Source organism: Alligator sinensis, unplaced genomic scaffold (genome assembly GCF_000455745.1).
Source record: "Alligator sinensis unplaced genomic scaffold, ASM45574v1 scaffold1666_1, whole genome shotgun sequence".
NCBI lineage: Eukaryota > Metazoa > Chordata > Crocodylia > Alligatoridae > Alligator > Alligator sinensis.
Genome location: NW_005842817.1, coordinates 340,616 through 363,411, shown reverse-complemented (window position 1 = coordinate 363,411; position 22,796 = coordinate 340,616). Strand labels below are relative to the sequence as shown.

Genomic DNA, 22,796 nt, shown 5'->3' with positions numbered 1-22,796 from the left:
ACATCCATAACTAATTCTAGCTCGCCACCGGTCTTCTTCGACCCCGTGTGCCTGGGCTGCTGGCCACAGCCCACGTGCGCAAAGACGGGTCCGCGTATCGCTCCTGGCCCGCACATGGCGACATGGATGGGATCAGGAGGCAGCCCGCACAAAGCGCAGACCAAGAATTCACAGTATTTGGCACCACGTTGTTCTCACGTTGTTGCTTTCAGTGACCTCAAAGAAGTTTCTATTCTGATTAAACCTCCAAAAAGGAGCGAGCTTTCAGCCCAAAAGTTTGCCCAGCTGGCGTAAGGAATTTGTGCGAGAGTTCAGCCTCCAGACGAGTGTACTTTTTTTTTTTTACCCAAAGTAATAAAGACGCTTGAGTCCAGCTACCTGAGGGTTAGGGTCGTGTGTGATTTGCTCAGTGTATGGGTACTGCAGCAGGGTGTGTCGTCTGGGCAGAGTGAGAAAGGTAAAGCCAGCTGATGGTTTAGAGCATGGGTGTTTGGCCCAGGAGCCCGGGACTCCTGGAGGGGCTGGGAATTTAGGTGCAGGGTTCACCCTTGAATGCCAACGTATGGAGCCCCCTCGGGGACATCTTTTAGCAGCAGCGGGGCAAGCAATAGCTGCGGCCACCCCCTGGCGCCCTGCTGCAGCTTGCCCTGCTGCCAGAGGTGGGTCTGGATCTGGCCAGCATGGGGACAGGATCCAGCTGGGTGGGGGGAGGCATTGCGTTGTACATTCCTGGTTTGGATTTTTTTTTTTTTGGTGTTTTTTGATTGTCAAACTTACGGGTAACCATTTTGAAGGAGGAAGTACTAATTCCCCTGTGCCACTAGAAAAACCAGCAGGAGTTGTTAGCCTGACAGTTTGGGTTTCTTAGTTTCCGTAACTACCGCTTGTGGTCTGCACCTGCCAGTACCTGGCATTTTGTCATTTTTAACAGTGACATGGGTAATTGGACTCTCAAAATACATCGGTGTCCTCACAGCTGTTCTGTTCTTTAGCGGCTGGGAACCTGCCCTTTCGTGTCTCTGGGTTGCTTTGAACAGTGCAAAGTGCTTCCTTCTCTTCTCTTGGGGCGGTTCAGACGAGCTCTCCCTCCACCTTGCCGTTTGTTGGCCTAATGAAATACCTTTGCTTTTGGTGTCCATTGTTGTCTCGCAATCTAAATCTGGCCTTTAACCTGTTTCTTTGTGCCTTTGTCTTACAGGAATCCCTAAACTCCTGGTGACTTATGTGCACTTGCTAACGTGGCCTTACTTCAACACTGCTGTTGCAAACATAGTTGCTCTAGCCATTTAGCAGGTTTTTGGTGGCTCGGCGCTCTCAACCGCTCGGCCCTGTCTTGGAATTCAGTTATAGAAGCGTGTTAGCAATGCTGCCATGTCTTCCTCTAACACATCCAATAGACACGGGATAGGAAGTGTCCCATTGCAAGGGGTGCCTGCAGTCGGTACTGCCTGTGTCCATGCAGTATGCATCGGTGCAAGGCTGGCCGTGATATCGAGACTTCTACGTTCCACCTCTGCCTAAATGCTGCCAGTACTGCTTCAGCATCCACAGGGTTTGTGAGCAAGTGCACCAGGGTTTTCATTGGTAAGAGAGTGATTGCTCTGAGAGGGGCTAGCTTATACAAACTCTGTCTGGAGGACTGCGTCATCAAGGTTCGTATTGTTATTTATGGGATAATTCCATGTACCAGTCGGGGGAGACTGTACAGATCTCTCTCTGATTTTTTGTGTCCAGTGAACTAGATTCTGCTATTGTAAATGGCAATGCCGTACTTCCGTTTCTCAAACTCTCTCACGATGGGAGAGAAGAAAATAGGAATCTGTGAAACGATCTTTTTAAAATGCGAGTTGTCACTTCTTGTTATAAAATGGGAAAGGGGGTTAAATGCCAGTTTAGCTCAATAATGTGGCTGTCTGGTTTGGGGATACCAGAAAAAAGTGCTGTAATATTGGTTAGGTGAAGAGGAAATTTTGGCCTCCTATATGTAGAATGTCTCATTAAGCCTCTTTTACTTTTACACGTGACAGGTTAATGGGTTTCTTGCCAAAAACTTAGTTGATATCATTTCAATGCATAATTTGGGGTTTGAATGTTGAGACCCAAATGACAAAGGAGGCTTTACATTACAAATTGCACTGCAGGGGATGCTGAAGTCTTGTAACGTGGGATGGATCCCAGAACCGCTTAGTATTTCTGTCTAAGCTGAAGGGAAGTGGTCTCCGATCATGAAACAAAGGGGTGGTTTGCAAGAAACTTGAAGTGTGGTTCTCTGTGAGAACTTGAGCAGTGCTTTCTGTGATGACCATCTAATTTCAAAGCTTGAGAGCTTGCTGTGCTTGATAAAAGTAGCTTTAACTTGTGCCTTTTTCATGTCTGAAGACGCCTCTTATCATTTCTGTCTGAAGGTTTGTAGTTGCCGAGTCTGACATCCTGCACACGCAGAGCAGAGCGCTATGGCTTGTATTAATTGCTATTGATTGCATTGCTGCCGCGGCTTCACAATGAGAGATGGTTGTGCTGGTAGTTGTGTAGCAGTCTGTTGTCAGTAGTTTGGGAGTATTGCTGGGGGAGGGGGGTGCGCGGATGTGCATGAGAGTGATAGAGGTCATATCTCCAGAGTAGGATGACTGTGCCTGGCAGCTGCATCCTCGCACTAGGCTGCTCCTAAAGGGCTGTCTCCTGAACAAGAAAGTGTAACCACTTTCTGCAAGAGGGCTAAGTACTGTTGAGCCAGAGTATCCAGTCATCCACCCCATACTAATTAACACGGATGCAGCTAAATGGCAGACAGTTCAGAAAGTAGATGGCGCAGAGCAGCATGGCATGGTAGAGGGGCATCACTGCCAACTTACCATGCTGCACAATCTAGACCTAGCTGGAGTCCGAGGCATTTGGTCATGGAGATGTGCATAAAAGCTTCCCTGTGACACTAGACTTTTGCCTTTTATTTGGCCTCTAAAATGTTTCCACGCAAGTTCAAATTCAGCTCTGCCTAGCATAGTTTCTCTCCGTAACCCTGAGTTGTTGTGAAGCAACACTGAAGTTGCACATCTCTCAGCCCAACACATGCAGGGCTGAGGTTCAACGTGCTCCAGTGCTTTTTGTTCAGAGCAGTTGAAAAGCAAATCGCTAAAAATCTTTTCACACCAGAGAACCCCACATGCCCCTTCAGTTTGGCACTGCTGACTGCAGTTGTCACTAAATATCATTGTGCTGCCGGATGAACAATATTTGACAATGCAGAGGGTTGGGTGACAAGGGCCCTTCCAACTCAAACATGTAATGCAAACCAGGGAAAGGCAAATTAGCCATGTTTTAAAACCTTATGCAATCACTGCTGAGGAAGCTTATGGCTATCAGCAGCTGCTCACACAGTGGCTAATTCTGGAACGTGCCTACGTCAGAGTGTATCTATGTATTTAACACCCATTACTTGCATAACCAGTGTCAAAGGCTCTTTGTTGAAGGGGAGTGCCCTGGAAGCATTATGTATTGTTCTTTTCTGCTAAGTAGCTCGCAGCCCGGTGTTGTTAGTGCCCCGTATCGCTAACGTAAGACCCGGCAGAGGTATTATGTCATACACCTTAGGTGGGGGAAGCTAGGTAAATCTCACCGACCTGATCCCACAATGCAGTGTAGGTAGGTGCTAAGCTGATGGGGAGAGAGGAAATCGCTCTGCTTCATCTGCAGCTCTTCTGTTTGACAGGCATAGACATACTGAAGCTCGTGGCAGCCCAGGTCGGAAGCCAGTGGAAGGACATCTACCAATTTCTGTGCAGTGCAAGTGAACGGGAGGTCGCAGCTTTCTCCAAGGGCTACACGGCCGATCACGAACGGGCTTATGCCGCCTTGCAGCACTGGACCGTCCGAGGCCCCGAAGCCAGCCTCGCTCAGCTCATCAGCGCTCTGCGTCAGCACAGACGTAACGATGTTGTAGAGAAGATCAGGAGCCTGATGGAAGACACGGCCACGGTAACATATATAGCTGCTGCCTAAACAGCTTGTTTCACCTTTGGCATTACTTTTATTTTCTGTACAGGACTATAAATTGCCAAGCCAGCAAACTTTCCCTAGCTAAGAGGCTATTTCCCCACTATCGTAGAGGCTAGAACTTCATTCCTTTTAGAACCAGAGAGAAATTCTGATCCAGCTCTTGTAGACTTTGATGCCAGCTTGTTCTGCCTCCAGGGTAAAACAGCGGCCATGTGCGTTCTCCAGCCCATGCATCCTTTTATGGCGCTCATAACTGTGCAAGGGCTTGCATTCAGGCTTCGTTTTTCCTCTAGGACTGAAAATTCTGCACTTTCATTTAAAATAGGATTTTATAGCAGCAACATGGGGTGGGACAGGTGGGTTGGGGAGTAACCGGTACCAAAAAAACTACATATGTGTTCAGCTGGCATAAATCTTGCTTGAGTAGAGGTGTGACAACTTGAACCGAATACGATCCGACTCTGTGCTGTTTTTCATCTGCTTTGTGCAGACTGCCCCATCTCTAAATGGATTGCAGATCTTTTACATTGGCAACCCGTTAACTACCTCAAAAGTTAGTCAGATAAATGAGTGGGACCTCTGTTGGGAGAAAGGAAAGGGAGGACAATTTGGGATAAACACAAGCAGGATATTTTTGCCGAAATCATTATAAGGTTTCAGCATTAATTGTTGCACACTAGTTTCATTCAAGGTTTTAGTGCCCACCTTGGCAATGCCTCTAACTTGGTACATTACTGTAAGGCGATACAGTTTTGGTGGGGGAGGGGAGGAAATGGACCCTTTCTAGCTGTTAAGAGAGCTCTTTAAAGATTAGGACTGCCCAGTTAGCAGCCTGCAGGCTAAACTGTGGCCCGTGAGGGGCTAAACCATGTCCCCTGGGCCCCTATCCAGCCACCACTTGAGTCCCCTACAGCCCCAGTGTAACAGCAGTCAGGGCTCTGGGCGCTCTCTCTGGCTCCTGCTACCTGCCTGTGCCAGAGAGATGGGATGGTGCAACTCATGGTGCTGGGGAAGCCCCCGGCGTGGGAGCCGGCAAGCTCGCACAGTGCGGAGGGAGCTGCCTGCATGTGTAATGCAGTTTTGGGGGGAAGGGGGAAAGAAGCCACCTGTACACATGTGCAGCAGGAGAGGAGCCACCCAAGGGGCTCTGGTTTGCCCTACTGTGGCCCTTGCCAGTGCAGTCCATGTGACGTGTGGCCCCTGGGCACTTAAGTGGACAGCCCTGCTCTAGATTCTGCAGCACAATTACAAGTCAAGAGGTTGTGAAAGTTAGTTGCTGGAGCGCTGCTGGCAGTGGGATATCTCATTTCCCTTGTTACAGGTAGCTTGCAACCTCTTTGCCCTGCTAGGTAATACTTTTGGTAGAATTTGTATGACGTGCATTAAAAGCAGCAGTGTTACCAGCATGCCGTCAGCATTGGGATCTCCCCTAACATTGCAGCTGTGAGACTGCATTAGTAGGGTTTTACAGTGGTAATAGTGACTTCTGAGCTAAGTCTATTTGAATTTTCTCTGAGAGCCTCCTTGTAACCCTACCGGTCATTTGTGTACTGAGCAGAGTTTCGTGTTCCATTTTTAAATAATGAATAGCTTGGTTTTGCGGTGTTCAGCACAGCAGTTTCTATTCTAATTTAATCTAAATAGCCAAGTACTTTTGCATTTTCCTTGCCAGTTCTCGTAATTAAGCTGTATGTAACTGTCTTGTTTGCATGCCGTTCTCCAAGATTTCTCACATCAAAGACTTAAAAATGGAAGTGGAAAGCATGAGACATAATTGTACCTAAAATCAAGTCCGGAGAAATGGAGGTGTATATCCTTTTTCTTAGACCATGCACTCATGGCATCCCTGTGGTATGTTGCACATCAAAGGAACAGGCTGACTTTCTAGCGTCCTTGAGTATATACTGAATTGCGTATTCCTCTGGCTATGTCTTGACATTGAATGTCTAAGTTGAATGTTGAACTAAAATATCAGATAAGATGATATTTGGTTTGGATTTGTCAGCACTCAGTCCAATTGGCGAACTTTAGAAGATTGCACAAGAACAGTTCCTTCATTACTAGAGGATGTGTTGAGGCATTGCTGTCAGTAATTCAGTTAAACCCACTGGGCACTGTATGCGGTTCTTCTCCGTGCCAGGAGTTCTTGTTTGCATGGTTTGAAAGACTTCTCGAGAATTAGGTTTTTACAGCATGACTGGGCTGTTTATTGGGGAGCAAGTGTTTTAACTGCTTGATGTTTGCGTGTGCTAACTAGCAGATTTGAACATCGTATCTGATAAGAGGACTTGATGAGGGGAGGAGGGGGCAGGCAGGAACAGGTCTCTCTGTCTCTCAGAGAATTGATATATATGAGTGTCTCTGAGGACAAGCAAAATAAGCCCCATGTAGGCTTAATTGTGTTGTCCTTACTGCCTGTAGTTCTGGGTATATGAACAAGTCTGCATGACTTGGAAAACCTCTCCTTTATTAAATGTAATGCATGGAGCACGTGATTAGCACTGTGCCATGCTAGTCATAGAAGAGCTGTGTTTAGGCTAGGGATGGACGTTACACACAAACTGGCTTAAGTCATCAGAAACTGGTTTAAACCTGTAGCAGAACAGATGGTCAGTGCACATAAACCAGTTTAAAAATGACTGGAACAGGTTTAAGATAAACCTGGTTGAATGTAGTATCAGACTTAACTGATTTGGGTCAAACTGGTTTATGCAGTCTGTCCCAGACCCCTTGCTGGTCCAAGTTAAATCAGACTCCCCCAGCATCCTGGCATGCTCTCTGGGCTGGGCGGGACTCTGTCCCCTCCCCTCCGCTCCCTGGCTTTAGCTCTGGCAGAGACTGCAGGCACAGAGCGTCTGCCTGGCTTCCTCCTGCTCTTCCCCTCCCCACGCCACTTGCTGTTAAGCAGGGATCCCCGTTCCCTCTGCCTTATACAGACACCTCAGTGTTAGCTAGCAGACCACATGCTGGCTATGGTCTGTGCTGTGGCAGACGGCAGTGTCAGCTTAGGGCTTTTGGGAGATGATCAATAGCTCAGCTGGTAATGTCCCTCCATTCCTTCCTTGTTTAAGAAGAGCTTAAACTAATGAGAGCAGCTGTTTCTTTTCTGATGAGGAGATGAATGCTGATAACAGAACTGATATATGCTCTGTTATCAAGCGGGGAGGGGGAGAACCACTCCCTAATCCTGCTGGGTCCTGGCCATGCCCGCCTCAGTTCAGCCCTGTGCAGGGGAAGGGAGGGCTGCTCTGGCACCCCCCCCCCAGCTTCTAGCCTGAGCCACTGCAGGCCTGTGCCTATATTTCTGAGATGTCTATACAGTTACAAACTGATTTAGCCTAGCTAGGCTAGACTACAGAAGCTGCAAAGCTTGAATCAATTCAGGCTTAGGCTTTTTGAATGTCTGTCCCTAGCCTTAGTGTGAGATGCTGAGACATTTTGCTGTGCAACATTGCAAAACCCTTTATAAGACAGTTTAAAAACTTGCCAAGACCTTTGCCTCAGTTTAAGATTCTCCTTGGGCTGACAGGCAAGTTGAGACCAAATCCTTTTGTCTCTTGCAGTAGTAATTCAGATCGTATCTGCTCTGGAAGCTCTGCTGCTGCAGGCTCTGTGCAAACATGCAGGAATACACAGACCTCTCCTTAAAGATTCAGCCCGCTGACAAGGCCATGCCTCACCCTGGCAGCGTGCTGGGCTGAGACGGCGGTGCCCTCTCCTCTCGCACTGGGAGAGTCGGTGGAATTCCTTCTATGTCGAGAGCAGGACTTGGCCCTAAATTATTTCACCTGTAATATAAAGCAGAGCAGCAAGGCCACGGTCACAGCATCGCTGAGTGTCTTTCCTGCCTTGTCAAGCAGTCTTGCGTGTGACTGTCTGGCAGATGGGCTGTGTTTGGGGAAAATAGCCTGCGTGTTGCCAAGGAAGGGATGTAGTTCGAGGTGCAGTGGGAGTGCTTCTAACCAACCCCCTGGCAGACGGCAGCAAGGCTGACAGCTCTGCTATCCTGCACAGTAGTTGTACTTGGGGATTCAGGGAAGTGGCTTAGGGGCTGCAGAGGGAGTCTGGCTACCAGGGCATAAGTAGTGGTGAGATCATCAGAAAGCCCCCTCCTCGTGCAGCAGCGCACCAGTCTGAACTTGCAGGGCAGTTGCTCTGAAAAAGGAGTTTCCTTTCTAGGGCATGGTCTGTCTGTTCCTGGGCATCAGATCCGGAGACTGGCAATGTGTCGGGCATCTTGTTTTTTGCTTTCTAGTTATGGCTTCGGTTTTCTTTCCTGGAAGTGGCAAAATTAGGTCACTGCTCTGTGCCCCAAGTGAATCTTAGCTCATCCACAGCAGCATAACGGGAGTTGCAGTTCATAACATGCTGTGTGCAGCCGGTGCATCCTCCTGTGCAGGTCCTCTCATTTGGGATTTACTTAAGTATATCCTTAATCAACTTTCACCCATTGTCCTCACCTACAGCAGCAGCGGTCTCTGGTTTGGACATGGACGCAGCTTTGTCTATGCTGCTTCTGATTCGAACCTTCTGGTATATGCATTGGGATGCAGCCCGATTGTGCAAGGTTCCCCCGCTTCTCTGGACAAGGCACCTTCTGCCTTGTGAGCAACACTTGAAATGAATCCCCCTGCTGCAACTCTTAATTTTTAATTGATACCAACACCTAACCTTTCTGGGGCTGTAGTGCCGACAGCTGGCTTCCAACTGATGGACCTTGTCCCTGGATTTACCTCTGACCTTCCTTCCCTCCCAAATGAGCAGCCGCTGGGCTAATTAGGCTGTTGGCACCAGACTTTCCTTTTAGAAGCACGCATCTTTCATGGTAAACATTCCTCGCCACATTCCCTGTGCTGATCCTCTGGGCAGACTGTGCCAGCTAGTTAACATGCCAAGGCAGGATGCAGGATGTTAAACAAATGCTAAGAAGCACCCAAGGGCATGGGTTTGACATTGAAGGTAGGTGCATTTCTGCACATTATTACTGTGCTCTGTCAGGCTTGCCTCACTCTCTAAATCAGTGTCTGCAATTCTTATTAACATGGAGGAACAGAGCCACTGGCACGAAACAGGAGAGACTGCAAAACAGGTGAGGAATGTCGTGCTGCAGAGGGAACATGGAAAAGCTCACTTGTACGTCCAAACCATTGTGATCCAAGCCTTCAGGTCTGATGTAAATAGCTCGCAAATGTGGTGCCAGGGCGCAACTAAATGTTGCAGTCGGGCTGGGACTTCACTAGTTTCAATTGTTTGAAAACCTTTCGTTAAGACTAATCTGTTCAGCAGGGCTGGGCTGTGCTGGCTGGCCAGATGCAGCACAAGTTGGCATTGGCTGGCCTGACTTAGGGAGAACAAATGGGGATCTCTGTGCTACTGGAAATATCATGGTTACAGTAAACCCTGTCAAAGTTGTTCCCAGGAGAAACTAAATGTCACTGTTTCAGGTACTCCGAGAGGTTTGAGTCTCTTGAGTAGGGACTATGTTGAGCTGAGACTCCTGGAGACTGAACTACATGAACCAAAGCACAAGTACAGGATGAAAGCAGCACTGCCTTCCCTTGGGCATTGTGCTAGGACCTCCTCCAGCATCAGCTTTTCCTGTTAGCTTTGGATGCTCAGTCCATGGGAACTGAACAGCTTGTCATGGATCCATGGAAAGTCCAGCAGGCGATGATGACCGTGGTTGAATAGCAGCTGTACTGCCATGGTACTTGGGCTATGGGAAGATATGCCATGGAGACTCATTGCATCTGTTGGCCAAGTTGCCATGGTCTGCATTGGTCTCGAATCACTGTGTGCCTAGTATGTCACCATCTCCAAGCAAACTCGGGGGTTAACCTGAATGCCATTGCTCTCTTTTGTTCATCTTCCTCCTAGTCCATCTGCAAGACTCTTCTGCCATGATGTCTGCAAAATTCAGCCTGCTTATGGCTGGAGGGGTGGCAAGTGTGACCTGTTCCTCTTCCACTTCTCTCCTTTTTCCACTTGCTGAGTGGACCTCCAGTTTAACCACCCCAAGCCCTCCAAGGTCAAATGACCCAGCTGTGGTAGTCACTGTATTTCTCTTGAAGAACAGCACAGCTGTCATGATTGTCAAGAATGGATTTGCATCCTGATCCATGACTGGGGTTCCTTGCGGCAAATAAGAACCTTGTTCTGAATATAGTCATCTATGCAGCACCCCTTTTGAGGGAGGAAAGTGCTCTTATCCCCATTATACAGGTAGGGAATTGAGGCATGAAGTGAGGTTGCTCAATCTAACCTTGAGCAGCGAATTGAAGTTAGTTCACAAACCTCTCCAGCTACTAACCCAACCATTGGATCCTCCCCATTCACTTACCACTTGTACATACTTAAAGATGCATCTGTTGCATCCTTACCTTCCACCCTTCACATCTTTTTTTTTTTTTTACCTCAAATGGCAAGCCGCAGGAAGCTAAGATTCTCTTGCATTTAGATGGTACCCAAAGCAGTGCTTTATCCCAGCTGGAGTTTTTTGACAGCATCATTATCTACATCATGCATGTACATACACTGAATGCACAGAGAGTTGAATGCATCTGCATGTAGCAGTGTGGAACATAGTAAAAGATTTTTTTTCTTCCAGGAAAGGTGAACTCTGCTGAAAGCATGGTGCTTGCTATACCCATGCAAGATTATGCCAATTCTATATTGCACTTTAATGAAATTAGGTTAAAACTAGATTAGCCCTATGGATCACTTGTTTTCTGGATCAGCGACTCCTGTGAAAACTAGGGAGGAGCTGAAGAAGGATGGGAAAAAGTTGGAGGAGTGTTTGACTCGTACAGCTCTTCACAAGCTCTGGCACCAGCCGTGAGCTGAAAAAGCACACGTCTAATTTGAACATTGTTTGTGACAAATGGAACAGATTCTGCAAAACATCTTTTTCTTCTAAGCTTGTCCTGTCAGGGTAAATTAATAGCTTGTTCAGTACAGTAGGTTCTGCTGCATATTTGAGCCCAATCATTGTTTAGACAGCATTAGCATTTCCCAGAATCGCAGTGGCACACTGTCCAGAGAAAGGACTTTGCTTTCTCATTTCTAGCAAGCGGCAAATCTCTGGTCTCGGGATGATACTGAAACAGCTCGTCCCTTCTCTATTCTCCAAAAAGGGGAGAAAGTAAGTTGCAAGGAACGGCTTTAGCAACAGTGTCCCATATTTGGAGGATCGTAGACCCGTCCCACCCTGAAATGTGTCTAACTTTTTTTTTTTTTAATTGCTGGTTAGGACTTGAAGGCCGGGGGCCCCAGGTTTTGATCTCTCACAGTCTATGCAGTGATGTACAGGATTAATCACAATGTATGCATTCAGATACCAGCCTGAATCTGCTGAGGGTTGAAAGTCTGGGGTCTTTTTCATGTGGACTTCTGCCTTTGCATAATTTTCCCATCACGGGGTTGGTGGCGGCGGCAAAGAGGAAGTGAAAGCTTCATGTGAAGCAGTGTTGCAAATTGCTGCTCCAAGCATCTCTTGTTCCATTGCTTCCTGTTCCAGAGCATGCAGCCCTTCCTAGTCGGGACCTTCGAGCAGCTCTGTTCAAACACAGCCCAAATCTTGTGCTTTGTCAGGTTCCCGGCTCGCGAATTATTTACTCTTGTTTCCCCGTTCAACAAAGCTGAATAGATGTTGGCAAAGGAATCGGCCCTCCAGTGCATTAATTTAAAGAATCTGTGAAGCGGGAGAGCTCGTCTGCGCTCTTACCAGGGGCTGCAGCTGGATCCTCGGGTGTAAAGTTCACGACAGCTGGGCATTGCACGCCTTGCAGGTGTCCACATGTGCAGAGAGTGCCTGGCCTGCAAAGGCAGCTAACTGAAGCAAAGGCTTTCATGCAAGCACAATTCCCCGCTGCTGAATTTCAGAAATGCTTTTTTCTGTGATCTCTTAGTACAGAGGGATGTGCGCAGTGCCTTAACTCCAAAGTAAGGTTGAAGTGAGTCTTTAGGACAAGTAGAGGTCAAACTAGGACAGAAGAGGATTGGCCACATAGAGGGTTGTCAAAATGGCCCTTAAGTTGCTGCCCCAACTGCCCACCCATAGGTATGCTCCTGTCTCTAAGCATGTTGGGAAAGCCAGGTATGAACATAATTTCCCGAATTCCCATCCCGTTGGTTCCAGTGCAGTTGATGTTTGTAGCAGTTTAACTGAAAGGCTTACCCTTATTATGGTACTGGGACAGTTCAAGGGATACCAGTTCACCATATTGGGTTACTTATACTGCAGGCAGGCCCCAAGGTTGTCATCACCGTGATCTGTACGCGAGGGTCAGCACTGTGCAGTTGGTTGTCCATTAGCAACCGTATATCAGAACAAATCCTCCTGTGGGCGGTTAAATTTAGCGCAAAAATCCTGATGTTCACAGGGCTGTCTCCTCCAGACGTGTAGGCCAGGCCCTCTTTTAATTGTATTAAACTGCACTGCTTCCTTGCCAGGTATGTTGCTAAAGCTTTGCCCATTTTTGAGTATTGTGCAGGAGCTTTCAACCCCCCCAGGCATGTTCAAACTTTGCAGGCTGTTCAGTGACCCACCCTGGCAGTAAAACTGCCTTTCTTTTTGAACATGTAGACAACTCACCAAGGGTGTCTCCTGCTCACACATGCAGGGAGGACTCATTAGCTTTAATGGGGAGCTAAGTGCTTTTGGAGAGACTGCAATTAGTTGTCTCAGGACTGAACAGTGCCTTCCCTCCCTCCCACTCAGCCGTCTGTGCCGTAGCTTCCCATCGCATCCCGCTTGCCTTCAGCAAGCTCCTGCCAAGAGCCTTGGTGGCTTGTCTTTGTCTGTGCACGCACACCTGGGTTTGGACCAGCCTGTTTGGTCCTCCTTCCCGGGGAGGTGGCCTCTGAATCCTGGGGAACAGCAATCCCGTATTAAATTTAACACCCCTGATCTGGTCAGGAGAGTGACCATCCATTCATCTCTGAGGCTTTCCCTTTTTGACCACAGCCACCTTCTGCCCTTTCAGTGGTGGCCCTTTCTGGGCAAGAAAACTGCCCCACGCTGGCAGCAGCTGCTTCTCCGTTGGCACGGGGCAGCATGCCAGCAGAACGCAGTGTTTAGCTAACACTTATCAGGCTTCTCATTTAAGCTTTAGCTCCAAATAGTTTAAATTCCCTCCTTATGGTCCCATAACAAAACGGATGCAAGCGGTGCTCCAATCGCAGCAAGGCAAATCCATCTGTCCCTGCTGCTTGTTCAGGAGCCGCATCTACTTGTTAAACCCTTTGTGCGAGCTGAAGAAGGTGAAGAGATGGCAGAAGCATTTTCAGCGTGCTCCTTAACGAAGCGCCCGCAAGGAGCCGGAGCCCGGGGCACGCAAGGCAGAACACGACACGTGTCCGCCGGGAGTTATAAATCCAAGCGGCTATTGTGTGCAAATGTGGTCCTTGACTGGCTCCCGACATCTGGGAGCTGCACATGCACATTCGAGCTCACTGGAGTCCTCAGACGGCCCGATATGAATGCAGCTTTGTATCAGTGTGAATTGCGTTAGCTCGCTGAGCTGCGTGTTTCCCGTGCTTTGCAGAGCCCTCCATTTTTAAGTAAGGTATTCAGTGAGTCAGCATATGGCCCCGGCTGGAATAGCATTACCATTGATGTAAGAGCATTTGGCACTTTGCTGACATGCACAGAAGACTCCCGAGAGGCCCTCTGCAGTAAGGAGACCTCCTCCTAATCTTACCAGCTCCGGCAAAAGCAGCCGTTTCACGGCGTGTGCCTGCACTCATCAAGCAAATGCGGTCTCTGACCCACCTTGCACTTCTCAGAGCTGCTGCTGTTCAGGTTTCTAGGGTACTGCCAGGCTAAAGCAAGCACAAGTCCAGAAATCTTTTGCTCAATTCCCCGACCTGACCAGAGCGAAATCGGCTGCAGTCTTGGAGAGGATGCTTTGTCAAAATGATGCATTCTGGGATATTGTGAGCAAAGCTGCAAGAGTTGGCAGACCTCGCAGATGGGAGAGAATTGACAGGTTTATCTAGACGTCAGCCGAGTCCCCATTAGGGAGCGGCAGGGGGGTGGCAGGAGCATTGGGCGCAGAAGTGCTGGTGCTGTCTCCCCTCTAGGATCGTTCCGCTTTTGCAGTTCAGGCTTGAGGCTTCCTCCCCCTGCATTTAATAACTCGGAGAGCTTCGAACGCTGCTGGATCAAGTCACTTGGGTGCTGTGGTGACGAGCACTGTAGAAATACCTATAAATGAATGAGCATAAATAGATCTACGCGCATCAATTATGCATCAAATTCAGTTTGGCCACTCCATCAATCTCTTTTATGAAGGTTACTTAAAATTGGTCGCGTGCCAGCTGTAGAGATTAGCTAGTGCAAGCGCACAGCTAGGCACAGCCCCACAAACTTCAGCCCTTTTAATTTCCAGGCTCACTTGATACGGTAAAATACTGAGCAGGTATCGCCAGGGTGATTTGTTTTTCCTCTGCAAATGATCAGTCCTTCCTCACGTTTTGCATGGGGGTTGCAATTTTTGAGCATCCTGCCTACTCGGCAGGTAAAAACATTTTCAGCCCAAATACAGGACCAGCACAAGGGCATGGCAGACAGCCTTCAAGCCTCTTCCCCTACCCAACATGATAGGCTACTTTCTAACTGGGAATGGAGAGACGGCAATTCAATATTGGGAGCAACTTAAAATCACCTGCTGAAATAACGGCCTTGTGACCCACAGGCAGTTGTGAAGGCCCTTCTGTACTCGCCGTCCATCTGCTGAGAGCCGGATCCGGCCCAGGGTAAATATTGGGGGCTGAGTGGATTTACAGAAAGAGACAGACAGACAGACGCCCAGTTCCTTGGAGCCTGGATCACAAAGGGCCTTGAATAGCTTGAACCAGAGACACTTTTTTTGGCAATGCAAGCTCTTAGCTGCAGCAAGTTAGAAAAATTGGCTTTGTGCCCCTGGTGTGATGTGAATCGTACTTCAGTGCAGGGGTCACTGATGTGTCAATGCCATTAATGGTTTTGGCACAAAAACCAAATACAGAATTGGTCGGTGACGTAACCGTGCAGGTCGTCAATGGCAAAAACCCAGTGTCAGTGTCCTTGTGCACAGGTGGGGGGGGGGTCCCGGTGCAATAAGGTGGCTCGTTACCTCCTCCTCTGCCCTGTACAGGGGGAATTGGCACCCACTCTCATTAGTGTGGCTTGCTGCGCTGACTAGCGTAGGACAAGAGCACAACACTGAAGGACAAGGAGAACGCTGAATAGCTTCGTGGAGGTGAGTCGGTCCTGATATTCCCTTCCTGGGGGCGCGTTGGCACGGATGTGATCGTAGCCAGCATCTTGCAGGGAGCCCGTGGAAGCACTGGGAATCAAGTTGAGATCTCCAGAGCCCGAACCGGCTTCTTCACCTTAACGTTGTTCTTCATAGTCAAAGGGAAAATCAAAATCCGTCCGCGCCTCCAGTGATTCAAAGGGCTGTGTTTCTACCACGCAACTTCTGTGGCACGTGATTTATTTTTTTCCAGCTTCTGAACTGTACCCACATCTGGCACGGTTGTCGCTCGGACGCGGTGTCACCACACCGCACCCCAGGAGGGGAAACAAACAGCACCTTTGTCAAGTAGCGCTTTCATAGATTTCATAGACATCAGGGCTGGAAGGGACCTCGGAAGATCATCGAGTCCAGCCCCCTGCCCCAAGGGCAGGAAGTCAGCTGGGGTCATAGGATCAAGACTTTCAAAATAAGACTTGCCAACATGGTTTCATGGGAGTGAGTCGCAGGGTATTAATAGCTCTCGTACACCCATCCACCAGGCCCCATCTCCGCATGTTACTTTTCCTGCCTTTCTCGCCACTGCCTGGTAAACCAGACACACCTTGCTTGGCACATTTCCTGGCCCATCCAGGCTGCAAAACTCCAACCCTACTTCTAAACACTGTCACACTCCCTTGCTTTCTTTCCCTCTCTATTTAAACTTTAACCCACGCTCCAGCGTCCTGTTTACTTTGCCTAACAAACGTTCATCTGTTGAGAACAGTTTGGGCGCTGAGGATTTTTTATGGTCTAGAGAACCACCTAGGATTCGTTCTTGAGTGCTTTTGCAACTGCTGTTGCAATTTTGTGGGATTTACCGACAATTGTGTTGGGAAGTGGGGAGTGGTTTGGTGTGTTTTTCATGTTTGGGTCTAGTGTTTTCCTGGCCCTGATTTTAATTTTCTTCTGGTTTCTCAAACCCCTTTTAGCACTCAACTCGTGGTTGGGGATGCAGTGTGTAATTGCAAGTGGAAGAGTCAGCCCCTACTTTCTAATGATTTTAAAGGTAAAAGCATGACAATATAGGATGCCATATAAGAAGCATCTAGGCTGTTACTCTGATTCGCCACTAAGGTTTTTCTCCTTCCCAGTTAATAACAATAGTTTAATTCTTGTAAAAGGATTGTGTTGGAAATGTTCCAGAGGATATTTTAATGAAGCATACAAAGTCTGTTATTTAAAACAGAAAAAAGGAGAAAAAAAAAAAGAGCCACCACTGTTTAATGTACTATAAAACATGTTGAAAGAGAACAAATCCCCTCTCTTTCCTACTGAAAGAAGCCCTTTTATTACACAATGGAGCAGGATTAAAAGTTAATTTCACATGAGCTAATGGGAAATCAGGTGGGCGTCTCAATGGACATGTGAATTGTGGGTGGCAAATTCTTTGATGCAAACAAATTATGCAGAATTACATAACGTAGCGCAGACTATGAAAGATCAATACAGAGTTCCTCGGCGTGGGGCTGTATGAATACAAATGTTTCCTTGTACCTTTGGTGCACAGGCTATTTTGTATGGATGTGTGAGAGCAACTGCAGGTAGCATATGCTGAGAAGGGGGGGAGCGGCGCTGCAGGCTTCAGAAATCATTTTACAGTATTCAACAAGTGCAGAGGAGGCGATTGGAGTGAGCCTCTTAATTCAACATCTGTGATACCTGAGAGCTCAATTGCATTAAACTCTCTGCAATAGGCAACAGTGTGCAAGCAAGATTACCCGTTCCTTTTTGTACACAAGAGCAGGGTTGGGAGGTGATTTTTAAATGCTACTGAGTAGAGGTGCAGTGATTTATATCATATTGGATCAGCACCGATAAAAGGAAAATCAACATTATCGGCTTTTTTGGGGCCTGTGTAGCTGATGATGTCACTGATAAATGTTGTCTGCATGGGCGCAGCATGCACGTGGCTAGGAATGCAGCCCGGCAGCTTGCAGAACAGTGCCCAGTCAGTAAGTCTTGCTGTGGGGGGAGGTGGCAGATCAAGGCCCCCATGGTGAGAGAGGGAGTGGGGCTGGGGCAGGGGCAGGTACTGCCCAGCCAGGGTGGACCAGGGCACGGGACGGACCCGTGGGAGGCTTGTCCAAGGTGCGGGGGGAGCACACTTGTGCCCCCAGATTAATGCATGGGGTGAGGGTGGGCTGCAGACTGCAGGCTTGGGGCCAGGGGCTATGCTGGCCTCTTCCTGGTAGGGGCTGGCCAGGGCTGTGCTTGGGATGGGTGGTAGCTGCACTGGGAGAGGGTGCTATGGGGTGGACTTCAGCCACCCCAAAATTTGCCATAGCCACCCCTCTCAGTGCTGCTGCCACCCATCCTGCCCACAGCTGGCAGCCCACCCTCGCTTTGCGCGCAGATCCAAGGGGCGCATGTCCGCCATGCCTTTCCCAGGGGTGTGCAGAGCTGCTCCCCCTGCCTGCACCATGCCCCACGCCGGCAGGGCAGCACCTGCTCCTGCCCCAGCCCTCTTCCCTCCCTCACTGTGGGGGCCTCAGTCTGCACCCCCATGCTCCTTCCTCCCCTGCAGACTTACCAGCCAGCAACTGCTCTCCAAGCTGTTGGGCTGAGTATCAGCTCTCACATCGGTATCAGCCAGTTATGGCTGGCTAATAATCAGCCATCGGTATCCGCCAAAAAAAATCTTTATTGGTGCACCCTGACTACTGGGTCCTAAGCTCTTGCTAAGGAGCTGCCTAAATGCAAATGTCATTTTGAACCTTGAGTCTTTGTCCATCTGGCGGTATCATCTATGCCTATGTTGCTTTATGGAAAGCACTGCTGAGCAGCTCAGTCCTACCCTCTGCACATCCCAAACCTGGACAGGAGGTGGTGAAGCCACCATAAGGATGCATCCCAAAATACATTCTCTAGCACGCTTAAAAGCAGCACCCCTAGAGCAGCTTCAGCACCTTATTCCGTAGTTTGGCATACACGGCGTGGGAGAGGGTGGGCAGAGCTGTGCTTTGGCGTAGAGCAGGGGTCTCAATCTTTATCTTGCTAAGTTCCCCCCCTGCAGTATACTACGAATACTCCATGGCCCACCTGTGCCACAACAACTGGCTGGCACCCCAGCCCTGCGCACACGGCCCCAGGTGCAGCGGATGGCGTTGGTGGCAGGGAGCCCCAGGGCCGCACTCCCCTGAGCAGCTGCAGCGTGGAGCCTCACCTGCCTGCCCGCAGCGCTGCCCACATGATGGGGGGCTGTGGGGTCAGGCGGGGCAGGCCCACCCCCACACCTTCCTTGGGACACACCACAGCCCCAGGGGGCCAAGGCAGCTCCTCCGCACTGGGCCAGGTAAACCCCCTGAAACCACCTTGCAGCCGCCAGAGGGGCACAGATCCCCGGTTGAGAACTGCTGGCCTAGAGCACTGTGGGAGCAGCATGGAAGTCCCCATCATGAAGGTGACTTTGTTGCAGGAGTGTCCCACTCCTTGAGACAGATCTGCCTCGCACGTGACGCTTGTATCCTCTCCACCAGCGTAAGAAATTAGCCTGTTTTTACCAGCTTATTAAGCATAGTCCCTTGGCTGTGAAATGGAGAGAGCAAGGGTGTGAAACCTGGGCTAGAAGGACCTAAATACTACCAGACTTCAACTGGTGCCGTGTTGGGGTGCTGCTGTCAATCCCCTTCGACCTGTGGCTCCTGACTAAAGAGAGGTTGGAGTCCAGAAGGCTGTGGGTGTTTCTGCCGGCCGTGCTTTTGTAAAGGGATGTTGAGAAGCTAAGGAAAAAATCATCGAAATGATGCAAGGGCTAAAGAAAAGGACTTGTAATGAGAGAGCCTGAAACGCTGTGTGCAGCCTATCCAAAAGCAGGTTGATGGTACTCTTGATTACGATATATTGGTGCCCCTATGGGGAGAAAATGCCAGATGCTATAGGGCTGCTTAATCTACTCGAATTGGGCGTAATGAGAAGCCATGGCTGAAACCTGAAGTCATACAAGTTCAAATTGGCGATAGGCACAGACTTCTAAAGGTGGGGGGTAGCTAGTCGTTGGTCCAACTCCCAAAGGAATCGGGATTTTCCATTGCTTACTGTCTTCAGTTCAAGCACAGGCACCGTTTTGGAAGCAAGACTTCAGCCAAACACCAGTTGGGCTTCACATGGGGGAAAATAGATGAACGTTCAAGGCCTTGTACTATACCAGAGGTCAGGGTAGGTGATTTAATAATCAGCGAGTCAACCCCAGGTGGAAAGGAATGCTGTGTACTCTGTAAAAGGGGTGCGCTGGAAGCTGGAGAAGAGGAGGAAACATGGTGTGGCCAAAAAAACCATTAGCTTAAAACATGGCTTTAATAGTAAAAATTGCATTTCCTTCCATGCAGATACTTGCAGCACTGGGAGACAGAGAGAATCCATTTCTCTAAGATGTAGTCATGGAAAAGTGGGGCTGGAAGGGACCTCATCTAGTCCAACCCTCCTGCTCAAGGCAGGATTGTCGCTGCCTAAATCAGAACTGTTACCTAAACTTCCTATTCTCAGGGCGAAGCGCTGCAACGGGGACACCGGCATACCACTGTCGGGCACTTCAGAGCTAAGCTTTGCTTTATGCCAGCTAACGGTGCTAGGCATGGCACAATCCTGTGCTGGGATATGTGCCTACCACTTCCAGCAACAGGGTATGAAGCTCTCGGCTGGTCCTCTAGCCTGCTGCGCAGCACCATAGGGCAGTGGCTTTCTGTAGCAAACTCCTTCGATTGTAGCGTGCATTTCTCTCTTGCCAGTGGCCTTGCCTTCAGTACCAGCCTCTTGTACCCAAGGGCTTTGGCACAGGCGCCTGTATACTATCACAAATCTGTGGGATGTGAAGGCATTGAATTATGGTGCTTTTGGAGTAGCCTCAGGTGAAGGCTTCATGTTGTTGCAGACCTGCCTGTGACTGATTTGTCACTAGAGGGCTAGTGAGCAGGCGTGTGGACAGGTGCCAGGACCTGCCTGCGGTGGGAGAGGAGGGGAGGCTTGGAGGAGGAGCAGCTAGCATGGGATTTGTGGCTTCCCTCCCTCCATAGCCAGCAGGAGCCCAGCCAGAGCAGAGGGTGGGAGGGGAGAAATCTTGAAAAACTGTTTGAAGTGAGGTGGGGGGGTAAGGTGAAAAAAAAGGAGTAAAATAAAGATATTTTTTTTAATGATATAAATAATTTATATATAAATATAAAAATTGTGCATGTCTCAGTGAATTGGGATTGGGTCGGGGACGTTATAAGTTGAGTTATAAGGGGCAGCAGGGGTCATGGGGGCTGGGGTGGGGGAGCTATCTTGGTCCCAGGGACTGGAGGCAGGGGAGGAATAGCTAGGGCACAAAGCTGAGAGCCAACAGGCTTGTTGCATGGCACAAAGATGAGAAAGGTGGGGTTGTGGGACATGGGGAACTGAGTTGCAATGAAGTGGCCGGGCAGCAGCCGTGTGGGGGTTGGCTGGCTCTGCAGTTACTGCTGAGAGGGCAATTCTCATCATGGGAGAGGGGAGGGAATACCACTAGAGATTTGGAGCGTGGGAAGGGGTAGAGTGCCTGGGACCTCCAGCACCCCAGGGTGCACAGGGATGAAAGCAAGGCATTTTATTTCCCCAGAGCAACCATACCATACCCCAGAGCGACTTTGAAATGAGTCAAAGACAAGCCTCAGTTGTAGCAGCATATCTTTAAAAAGTTTAGAGGGTATTTACAGCAGTTTAATACCCCTTAACTAGTGACTGCTCTTGTTTTAAATGCCTTCATGACATTTTTTAGGTAACTTGTGCTGAGGCCCTGAATTACAGGGAAAATGGCAGATCTGAGCTAACTACACCTCTTTCTTGCTGCTGGCAAAAGAGGCTGGGTGGTTCTGATCTAGAAACTACGACCAACTTCATTGCTCTCAACTGTGTTGCAGCCCAGTTTGGGCATAATATGGCACTGTTGTGCCCCTGAGCTGGACATTAGGATGTTGTACATGTTGTTGGATATGTTGTACCCCTGAGCTGGACATTAAGATGTTATTAGCACCCATCCCACCCCTTGTTTAAAAGCTGATGATGCTGATGGAGTGGAGCGGCTCCCCTTTTCCATATGTACGTGGCATACTAAACCTGCTTCATCTCCGTGCTCACTTGCTTTTTTTCCTCCTTGAACTCATAGACAGGCAGGTGAAATCAGCACAGTTGTTTTCCGCCACATATTGACACTCCTTTTTGGTACCGTTGCCGTTTTCTGAGACTGCAGGGTTCTCGTATGGAAAGTCCCATGATAAAATGATTCGGGTCACTCTCCATTATCTTGGGGTGGAGATTATTGGAGCACTGTGAACCCTGTTAGCAGATGGCATTGTTAGGCGTTTACGCGAGTCTCCGCTGAAAAGGAGCCAGAGTCTACATGAAGTTGCTATATGCCTACCCTGGCTTGTATCCCTGTTTGGCACTTCGGGCGTAAAATGGTTTGAACATGAACTTTGTGTGATAAATCATAATAATAGATTTTTCTTCTATGCCCTCTTCACAGCTGGAATCTGACAAACTGGCCCTACCAGTAAACCCCAGCCCTCTCAGCCCCATTCCCAGTCTGAATCAGAAGCCTCCTGATGCCACCATCCTCACCATCGAACCTTCTCCCTCTGAAAAAAACAAGGGCTTCTTCGTCGATGAGTCAGAACCTCTTCTGCGTTGTGATTCGACTTCCAGCGGCTCCTCTGCTCTCAGCCGAACTGGCTCTTTTATTACCAAAGGTACTAAAATGGGCCCTTTGTCCTGCTCCCTTGAAGTTATTTTGAGAACTGTGTGCAAGGCTGGATGTGCTAGTCTCTGCCATCCTGAGGAATACTGTTGCATTCAGCAAAGCTAAGAAGCTATAGCCGACGTGGAAGGAATTGCACTGGCAGAGTAACAGCAGTACAGTGTGGCAAGAATAAGGGAAGTTTGGGTATTGAGAGAGGCATTTATTTGATTTCACGATAGACTAGGAGTCTGCAAACTGTGAGTCACAGGTCACTGGTGGTCTCTGGGGCCATGGTGCAATCCATGGATTTGCAGACCAAGTCCTTCTTCCTCCCCAGCCTCCATTGAATTAAAAGTTTCATTCAGGTGCCCCCTAAAAAATGACAGGCAGGATACCTGAGGTTGACAGTGGTTCTACTGGGTGAAGACTTCTCACCGGGATCTGGGGGAACGTCCGTTCACCAGAGCACCCCAAGGGGTGACATGGTCAAATGATCATAAACTCCTCCATGACCGTTTCAGGCTGGACATAAGGAAGAACTTCTTTACTGTCAGAGCCCCCAAGGCCTGGAACAGACTCCCACAGGAGGTGGTTCAAGCACCTACGTTGAACACCTTCAAGATACATTTGGATGTTTATCTTGCTGGGATCCTATGACCCCAGCTGAATTCCTGCCCCTGGGGCAGGGGGCTGGACTCTGATCTTCCAAGGTCCCTTCCAGCCCTATGAAATGATGATGCAGGTACCCATTTTCCTACTGGTGGGTATGGCATAAAGATGAGCGGAAAAGACAAATAGGTTTAAATGGATCCTGTTAGTTTAAAAAGGTGTTT

The 22,796-nt window shown here is 48.9% G+C and overlaps 1 protein-coding gene across 1 annotated transcript in view; it reads left to right on the top strand.

Moving 5' to 3' along the window:
* TNFRSF21 (TNF receptor superfamily member 21) overlaps positions 1 to 22,796 on the top strand; it is a 52,324-nt gene that overhangs the window by 27,298 nt on the left and 2,230 nt on the right. The window contains exons 4-5 of the mRNA XM_014525514.2: positions 3,707 to 3,972; positions 21,751 to 21,973. Coding sequence (XP_014381000.1) covers positions 3,707 to 3,972; positions 21,751 to 21,973 — 489 coding nt within the window. The remainder of the gene's footprint in view (positions 1 to 3,706; positions 3,973 to 21,750; positions 21,974 to 22,796) is intronic.